The sequence below is a fragment of the Ruditapes philippinarum genome, unplaced genomic scaffold (assembly GCF_026571515.1).
Source record: "Ruditapes philippinarum isolate M1 unplaced genomic scaffold, ASM2657151v2 ctg891_1_1_1_1, whole genome shotgun sequence".
Lineage (NCBI taxonomy): Eukaryota > Metazoa > Mollusca > Bivalvia > Venerida > Veneridae > Ruditapes > Ruditapes philippinarum.
The window spans coordinates 202,944-213,226 of record NW_026857262.1 but is presented as its reverse complement, the minus strand read 5'-3'; the positions used below and the strand labels follow the sequence as shown (position 1 = coordinate 213,226).

The 10,283-nt window shown below is 32.9% G+C and overlaps 1 protein-coding gene across 1 annotated transcript in view; it reads right to left on the bottom strand.

Moving 5' to 3' along the window:
• Window positions 1-2,495: 2,495 nt before the first annotated feature.
• LOC132749220 (ionotropic receptor 25a-like) overlaps window positions 2,496-10,283 on the bottom strand; it is an 81,527-nt gene continuing 73,739 nt past the window's right edge. The window contains exons 17-18 of the mRNA XM_060738936.1: window positions 5,956-6,088; window positions 2,496-5,520 (exon numbers count right to left, since the gene is read on the bottom strand). Of these exons, the coding sequence (XP_060594919.1) occupies window positions 4,872-5,520; window positions 5,956-6,088 (782 nt within the window). The 3' untranslated portion in view covers window positions 2,496-4,871. The remainder of the gene's footprint in view (window positions 5,521-5,955; window positions 6,089-10,283) is intronic.

Here is a 10,283-nt window from a genome sequence, read left to right as displayed (position 1 = left end):
AATCTTTCTCATGTTTCGAGAAGTCATTAGGCTGCAAACACCTGTTTTTTATTTGGCTATTCAAACAGCAAGAAACCCAAACACTTTCGATTTTTTCGACTGTTTACTTTTGAATATACTTGTATTGATCCTTTCAACGCTTCATATAATAAATTTCAAAATAGGTACTTATTGAAAAGTGCAGAAAAGTGCAGATCATGACAATCATGACGACAGGCTGATCTTTGTCTGGATAGATTAATTGCCCTCAGCAGTCTAAGGGCCAACACAGATCGTAATGAATTAAACATTAAATAGTTTGCATTATTTTTCACTTGTGATCCGCATTTTAAAACATCTTTGATCACATGTTGCTGTTATAATATTAATAAAAATAATAAATACCCACCTTACCTTTATTTGTGAGAATTTAAGATGTGATTACAGATAAATTAAATTAAATCACTCATGGCTTCAAGGACAAGCCTGGATTCATTTTTTGCTTCTTCTTTTTCTCTCATCTCATCTCATCTCATGTTTTGAGAAGTTAAGATACAGGTTTATACTTTTTGATATATTTTTTACATTAAAGAGATAATTTTAAGGAGTATTGTAATGGAGATATACGTTTTTAAATACCCATCACTATTTCCCATAGCTCAATGGGAGTTTTTTTAATCGTTAATGCAAATGTACCACGTGACTTAGAAATATGTACTGTATCACACGACATAGTACTTTTTAACAGTATAAAATCTGGTCACGTGGTATATTTTCTAAAAAAGAAAAAATGGTCGCCATATTATTTTTCCTCGACACAGCCTCTTTATATCGAAGTTCACTACGAATGGGCATCACCAAAGTGTCAATGGCACTCAGAAAATTTAGTTGCTTGCACCCTTGAGTGGTTTTCGTGTCTTAACCCATTACGTTATATACACGCCTTTAAACGCCTTTTTCACCTCCCCCCTTTTTGTTGTCTCAAATGGTGAAAAAATGCCTTATTTAGGCCCCCAACACTTGTTTTCGTTTGAGAAATGTTGTTAAAAAAGTGACATCTTTATCGGCGCGGCCCCCAACCAAAAGATACATAAGGGGGTTGCCAGAAGGGGGATGTGCCCCCTTCTGTTTGGGGGGTTTGAAGGGGGCGGAGTCCCCCTCATCGCCAAGAAAATTTTGGACTTGTGAGAGGCTATAAATGACCCCAGATTGATCATAAGGTAACGTGTAACCAACGCTGAAAAGCATTTGAATCTATCTCAATCCTTTGAGAAGTTGCAGCACTTGATGGAAAAAATCAACGCAAAATAGTGATTTTTGGCAATTTTGAGATTCCCCTCGTTGCCATGGTAACAGAAAATTTAAGCCTGAGCATGTTGTTGCAAGAGCAATGGTCCAGTCAACATTTGTGCCAAGTTTGATTAGTGTTGAAGCAGTTTTTATAGTATTATAGCAATTTGAACTTGTTACGGGAGACTTTTCAATGAAATCAGCCATTTTTCACAAAATGCTCATGAAGTAATGGGTTAAATATCTTTTGGTCGAATAGTCAAAATATTCAAAATATTTACATCCGTTTTTATAGCAATTTGCTTGGCAAAATAGAAGAAGCAGACGATGAAAGCATATAATATAGGTTTATTTAACTAATTTAATTAGTGAAACATGACAGGTGTGGTAGAGAGATGTAGGATATCATCGTCACAAACCATGCATTAAAAGTGATGTCTTGGTTCAATTTTGTTACAGTTAGATTTAGCTTAAATTTTCAGATCATTAAAGTACTTGTTTGGGGTAATAAAATTAATAACACATAGGTTTGTGAGTAACGCCACGGGTAACAGTATTTTCCTCGGGATGATAATTATTTTTACTGTTACTCACGAACCTTTGTGAGCTGCGTCATGCCAAAACCAACATATTGCGTTTGCGACCAGCATGGATCCAGACCAGCCTGCGCATCTGCGCAGTCTGATCAGGATCCATGCTGTTCGCCTACAAACCCTATTACAAGTAGAAAAACTGATAGCGAACAGCATGAATCCTGATCAGACTGCGCGGAAGCGCAGGCTGGTCTGGATCCATGCTGGTGGCAAACCCATTATGTTGGTTTTGTCGTGACGCGGCTCATTTGTTATTTACATTATAGCAAACAACTTATACTTACTTACATATATCAACAATATTTCTCCAGATAATATTGAATCTAGCAATCAAGCAATACCGATAAATTAAATTGAACTAAAATTGAATTGGACATATAACTGGACAAATATTGAATTGGACGCAATGAAATAAAAAGAATAAAACAAACATTATTTTGAAGATATAATAACAAAATGTATACAAACAGGAACTTTAAAAACACTTGCATTTAAAATGTAAAACATTATTGTTTGAAATATATAACATGGATTAAATGCCCAAGTTAAGAATTCATGACATTATGCACACTATAATAACAAAAACAAAGCAAAAAAATAGAGAAACTTCAACCATTTTTGTGTGTGTGTGTGTGTGTGTACCACTGCTGTCACTAACAACCAGTGTAGATCAATATGTTATTGATTCATCATGACGTCATGACTCTAAGAATTGTGACGTCTGAAAATCAGAAATTGTTTGAGCTATCCATTAAAATGAAAAACAGTCACAATTCAACGTAAACAGACATTAATTAGATAAAGGTTAAAAAGTTATAGTTAGGTTATCTAAAGTTTGCAATTTTACTGTTCGTATTTTGATCAGAATCCTACCAATATATTTTAAATAAAAGAATGATGTCTGTTAAATCTCATAAAAGTGAGTATTAAATGCATGCACGAAATTATAGCTAGACCCACGTGAAATAGCAATCGGAATCCTTTGTATCGGAAGGTTTTGTTCTGTTTACCTATAAAATTCACGTTATGTAACGTTACAGACACTGTGTCGAGAAAATTCTTTCGACAAAATGACCATAACGCTATGAAGATATAAATATTTGTTTGAAATTGTAAAAACATATTTCACCACTTAGACACTCTTCAAAAAACAATTGTTAAATTATGTTTAATTTTCATGAATATTTACTTAAATTATGCAAATCTAGCACAGACGCTTATAAATGTCAATATTCTATGAAACTTCTTATAATCTTTCACATTTTTATCATTTTAAAAATGATAAGTACCTTTAAAACAAAAATGGCAAAATAAATAAATCCAATACATATTCTTTAAACATCATAGCAAAGTAAAAACAACAATTATTACCCTTGAAACATAACGGAAAATTAATATAACCGAATAATTACCCTTAAATTATAATAGAAAAATAAAAAAATACCGTGGCTTAATGAAAATGGAATAAAGTTTAACTCTAAAAATATAAAATATTGTAAATTGTAAATCAAATCGAGTGAAATTATTGCTCATCCATTATTAATTTATCAATATTTATGAAATTAATGTCATAAATGAGTTATGTTTATGAATCCGATGATATTAATTCATTTTTATAGAGATTTAACATAACATTTAATATTAATTATCTTTTAGCCAAATCAGTGACAAAGAAATTTCGAATTTATACTTATTATGTAGCATGAAATGAAATTTTCTATGTTATAATCCATCCCGATGCACTGTGTATTTCATATTCATGAAAATTCGAACTCATTTTGATATTTTCTTCAAACATTTACTAAATTCTTTTCAAAGAAAACGACAAAAAAAAAATCAAAATATGAAATATTGTGACACATCTCATTTGTGGTGACCCATGCTTTTTTGAGATTGTATGTAACAAATGAAGTTACAACAGTATTTTTAAAATATGGATTCATTTACCGAGTCAAAACATATCATTTTAAATTTATATGTTTCATTGGAAACATCACCGTGTTTCACAATTGATGAAAAATGCATGGAAACAAAACTGTCATGAAAATTATGAACAGTCACGTGATTTTGACAAAACAGACACGTGATATGATGAAAATATCTCAACATGCATGACCAACATCGAGCATATGAGTTACCAAGTTTGTGTAATTTATAGCCCCAAGATGCCATAAATATTACGTCAAAATCCTCAAACCTTTATTCTAATCCATCATTTTGATGCAAAATCACCACTCTCAAATTTAACTTTAACAGTCTAACAATAATGATGTCAGTTAGATATCACAGCGAAATTGGCAGACAGCCCTGAGGTACAGTTTCATTACTCGTGATTCCCGTGCATCAGAACCCTCCAATATGTTATATTGAAATGTTGGTTTTGTATGTTAATATGAATCTATTTTAAGAAACATCACGCACTTTATCAAAATGGATTAGATTATAATGTACCCTAAGTATCATTTATTTTGATTTTGAGTGACTTAATATAAACACTAATTCATAATTCGTTTCTCAGTTCTTTGGGTCCCTTTGTATTTGATTTGCTACGGGGTTCACGTTCTTTTATGTAATCAGTAGGTACCTTCTGTTTGATTGTGATTGGCTGAAGTAACACGTCACAAACACGTCAATTTATTATTCCAGCCATTAAAGAACCGCCATATGTTATCATACAACAATTCATATTATACAATTTTTGTTGTATTAAAGCTAGCTTCATCCGTACCATATATTGTTTCAAAACTTTTACTTGTTCAGTTTTTGAAATAATAAATCTTTATCTTTTGCAATTTCATTCTTGCTTCCATGCCTTTATTTTGACGAGACACTACACACGTTCCTTCTAAGGCAACATTATTTAGGTATTTTCAAATGTTATTACATAATTTGATTCAATTGTATCTTATTTACAAAATGTTCCGGAATTTCAACAGTTTTTGGAAGAAATTGCTACATGCTCAAATTATGAGGTCAGTTTTTGTGTGTTTTTTTTTTGGTAGCTAGTCTTCACAATTTCTCCGAAAACACTGAGTTTCTATCCGGATCATGTAAGTCTGGATATTTAACTGACATGTTATCATCTGAATCATATGTGAATATTGAGTTTGTTATTCCATTGTGGACGTGTCCATTCGTGTGTCCAAACTCACTTTTTCTCCTTCCATTTATTCCATTCGAGACACCATTGCACCGCGACGAATGCGTCCGATTTAAGGACTTTGTGCTTCGCCTGAAGCTTCCTCTATAAGCTGTTGAAAAGTCTACACTGCTTTCAGAAAGGTCTGTCGTAGCGGTACTGGTACCGTGTAATGTCGATCCACCACCGCCATCTGGCGCTCGGGAACCATTCCTATCAACATCTATAGTATCCAAACTAACCTCAGATCGTATGCGAGAAACATTAGTGCGTCCCCGCATTTTGTACAGCCTTTCTTCTTTTAGCGGCTTGATTTTGTAATAATAATATTCTACAACGAATGCTATCAGAGAGAGGCCGGTTCCTATGGCGATTACGAGGAAAACACCACCGATATTTTGAATGGAAATTCCATCACTTTCATCTTCAATTCGGTCACATTCTTTTTTCAATTCATTGGAATCCCACCACTTGTTTGTCAGATCTTCGAGGTATCGGTTGTTAGAAAGTTCAAGAATTCTACAAAATAATGTTACAAAAGGTTTTATTTCATGGATAAAACAAACTGAAACTTAATACAAATAGAAATTAATCAATCATTATTTTAAGGATTAAATTATTTTTGGAATAAATACATCGTTAAAGAAATTTTTCTATCATAAATTATGATTTTTATTACTATTCAGAAACTATCATTCAGGTAAAACTTCTATGGATATACCAACAAGTCAGACTAATAGCTAATAATGACCATAAAGCCACTAGAAAGTGTTTATAAAGATTAATATGAAATGCTGCAACTAACAAAGAATCTTTTTATGAACACTGATCCATAAAGAACTTCTTTATAAGTTTGAACCTACCAATCAAGTTGTTATTGACAGTATATCAAAAATCTAGACGTGTACTCCATGAGAAAACAAAATTAACAACAACAACAAAAACAAAACTTACACGTTAGACATCTGAGCCCGCAGTGGAGATCCCTGAGTGACAGCAAAGGCAAAAGGTTTCCTGCTGAACTCCTCGCCTATCTCCTCTACATTACAATCTGTTAAAACTTGATACCTGTTCCGGCTTCTATCTTCTGCAATAAACAAAAATATACCATGACATTTATATAACAAGACTGACTATCTTGTTCATTTGTTTCATTTTACGCCTTTTCCCCAACAGTATTTCAGTATCGGCGGGTAGTTTCCTAACCATCGTTCCTGGAGAGTTACACCAGTACTAGACTACCTTCATCCGCGCTAAACTACCAAAGCATTTCCCGGGGATCGAACCTACGCCAGAGAGGTAACTGGATTAGAAGTCATCGACTCTAACCCATCGACAACGGAGGCGGTTGACTGGCTATCTCTGACTGTAAACATATGCAAGGTGCATGTAGATGCCATTTTATGTTCCCTATAAGTATTCACACCAATAGAGCAAAATAACTTATGTAATAAAGAAAGGCTTGGTAATAAAGAAACAATTTAATTTTCTTTTAGTTTTTAAAATGTTGTTTTCTTAACAGATTTGACAGTTTTCGTTTCAAATAATTATCATTTAAATTAAAGTTTATCCGATTTTATATTTATATTTATAGATTCAAAAGAACACATTAAAGGTTTTAGTCTTATCTAAAAAAAATCAGCATTAATTTTCTTTTATCCTGAAACCTTCGTTTTCATATTTTGTTGAAATTGTATTGTTACCCATCTTTCATCTATAATGATTCAATGACTATATAGTAGTTTAAATAAATCATGCATAGTAAAAATATTAAAATATTACTGTAACAAAAGTGTAAAGAAACATTTTTGAAACGGAGATGTGATGGTTTCCAATCATTTTGTTAACATATTTTTTCTCTTAACTTTTTCATCAACAGTCACAATAAAAAGTTTTACTTTTTTACTTTGCAAGACTCCATCAATATCATATTCACGAAAATATACATTCATGGCGAATGATTGGATTTGAAAAAAGAACCCAATAAAATATATTATAAGGCTACAAATCAAACTTTACATACAAACGATTTACTGAGCGGAAGGTGAAATAAATTTTCTGTTTTCTTTTATTTAAAATATCAACTCATACTACATTTCCTTCAAGGAAGTGCAACGGGCATGTCCTCAAAACATAATTTTGATTTAGATGGCACAATGCAAAATTAAAATCTTACGACTAAAATTATCTGTTATTGATTACTTTAACAAATGTAGAACATTATAAAAATGTCACAAACGGTTACTTATGACTATAATTAGACTGAAGAAGAAATATTTCTTTTGTGGAAAAATAAAAAATAAAATAAAAATATAACAACTAATTTATGACCCCTACTGTTAGAAACAACCAAATACAAATTGTTGTTAAATGGTCCGTGAATGACCATATCATTATTTTTTTTAAAAGTTGTAGCTTCATGTATATACACATGCACATTATTTGGAATAATAGAAAAATTGGTCACACAAAATAATGAACACAGCGAAAACTAATGATATCGTTGCTAAAAGTGGAGGTTTCTTTAAGAAAATGGCAATGGCCTTGCTTTTTTACTTGCAATTAGGATATCTATCTAAAATTTGTACCCCAAACCTAGAATCAGAATAAATTGGCAGAAATAAATGGACGAATGGTGTATATAATTATAGAAGAGATATAAGTTTATATAGAGAGAAAGCGGACGACTTTCCTGCGATTTTTAAATTGGCATGTTCGAAAAATATTCATCCACGAGCATTTCCAAATATAAGTAATTCATCTAACTTTGTTATTTCCTTATTTAGAGAAAACTATATTTGAGCCGCGTCACGACAAAACCAACATAGTGGGTTTGCGACCAGCATAGATCCAGACCAGCCTGCGCATCCGTGCAGTCTGATAAGGATCCATGCTGTTCGCTATCAGTTTCTCTACTTGTTAGAGTTGGTAAGCGAACAGCATGGATCCTGATCAGACTATGTTGGCTTTGTCGTGACGCAGCTCATTTATTATCTAGGATATATTATAATTGACTTCATGATTTTATAATAATAAAAATAATAATAATAATATCTTTATTTAAAGAAGGTTACACATTAAGAACATACAATAACAATCATATATGTATTTTGTGTGTTGTATTCTGATATGAATAAGGAGCAAAGAACTTAAGTCTAAACACACAGGTCATGGTCCTTTCTATTTTGTATGAATATTTTTAATTCAATTCAAATTATTCTCTGATGACAGCTAATTATATTCATTGATATAGATAATATATATACTTGTAAGAATGTGCATATATTACATTAGGTATGAAAATTAAAATTTTGTTATATTCAACCATCAATCTAAGTAAAATCAGGTCCTAAATTACGCTACGCATTAGGAAAGAAATAAGTAGATCTGAAGTTTAGTCAGATTGATTCAACCACAAGATTAGAATCATTTCATGAATGCAAATGACTAAAGGATTCGTTTCCTTGTATATTTTTGCAGTTTATGTCCATATATATTTATTGTCAGATTTTCATTAAATTGCAATGGATCAAATGGTATCAAAGATATTACAAATAAATGTGATCCTTCCATTTTAATGAGTTAAATGCAAATAAATTGTGCTGAAATCTTGATAAATGTTTTTGTTTTTTCTTTTACATATTTATTTACATGTAGCGTTATTTTATTTAGTTTTATCTAAGTTACAGTTAAGAAATTGGAATTGAAATATTTTATGTATTTTTTTTATAAAAAAAAAACATATTAGCCGCGTCACGACAAAACCAACATAGTGCGTTTGCGACCAGCATGGATCCAGACCAGCCTGCGCATCCGCAGCATGGCTGGCCGAATCTTCAAAAACACGCACATTTCGCCTGTCGCGTTTCCTATTGATCAAAATCTTCCACTTACACTTTTACAAAAGGCATGAAAACTTCTATTTTATAAAGAATGTTTATGTAATATACATATTTCTCTGTAAATTTATTTCTGTGCTAAGTGAGTAGTTTTCACTTTGTGATTAGCGGTTTTAGTGAGTAAAGTGATTATTGCTAAATGTGTTATGTCCTCTGTGTGAGTAATGTTCCTTATGTTCTTAGTATGTAGTGACCTTTGTGTTATTTGTGCTTAGTGTGTCATGTCCTCCGTGTGATTTGTGCTAAGTGTGTCATGTCCTGCGTGTGATTTGTGCTTATTGTGTCATGTCCTCTGTGTGATTTGTGCTTAGTGTGTCATGTCCTGCGTGTGATTTGTGCTTATTGTGTCATGTCCTCTGTGTGATTTGTGCTTATTGTGTCATGTCCTCTGTATGATTTGTGCTTAGTGTGTCATGTCTTGCGTGTGATTTGTGCTTATTGTGTCTCATGTTCTCTGTGTGATTTCTGCTTAGTGTGGCATGTCCTCCGTGTGATTTGTGCTAAGTGTGCCAAGTCCTCCATGTGATTTGTGCTTAGTGAGTCATGTCCTCCGTGTGATATAAGCTTAGTGTGTCAAGTCCTCTGTGTTATTTGTGCTTAGTGTGTCAAGTCCTCTGTGTGATTTGTGCTTAGTGTGTCATGTCCTCTGTGTGATTTGTGCTTAGTGTGTCATGTTCTTTGTGTGATTTGTGCTTAGTGTGTCATGTCCTCCGTGTGATTTGTGCTAAGTGTGTCATGTCGTCCGTGTGATTTGTGCTTATTTTTTCATGTCCTCCGTGTGATTTGTGCTAAGTGTGTCATGTTCTCTGTGTGATTTGTGCTTAGTGTGTCTGGTCCTCTGTATGATTTGTGCTTATTGTGTCATGTCCTCTGTGTGCTTTGTGCTTATTGTGTCATGTCCTCTGTATGATTTGTGCTTATTGTGTCATGTCCTCTGTGTGCTTTGTGCTTATTGTGTCATGTGCTCTGTATGATTTGTGCTAAGTGTGTCATGTCCTCTATGTGATTTGTGCTTAGTGTGTCAAGTTCTTTATGTGATTTGTGCTTAGTGTGTCATGTCCTCTGTGTGATTTGTGCTTAGTGTGTCAAGTTCTTTATGTGATTTGTGCTTTGTGTCTCATGTTATCTGTGTGATTTGTGCTTACATGTGTGTGATTTGTGCTTAGTGTGTCAAGTTCTTTATGTGATTTGTGCTTTGTGTCTCATATTCTCTGTGTAATTTGTGCTTTGTGTCTCATGTTCTCTGTGTGATTTGTGCTTAGTGTGTCATGTTCTTTATGTGATTTGTGCTTAGTGTGGCAAGTTCTTTGTGTGATTTGTGCTTAGTGTGTCTGGTCCTCTGTATGATTTGTGCTTAGTGTGTCATGTCCTCTGTGTGCTTTG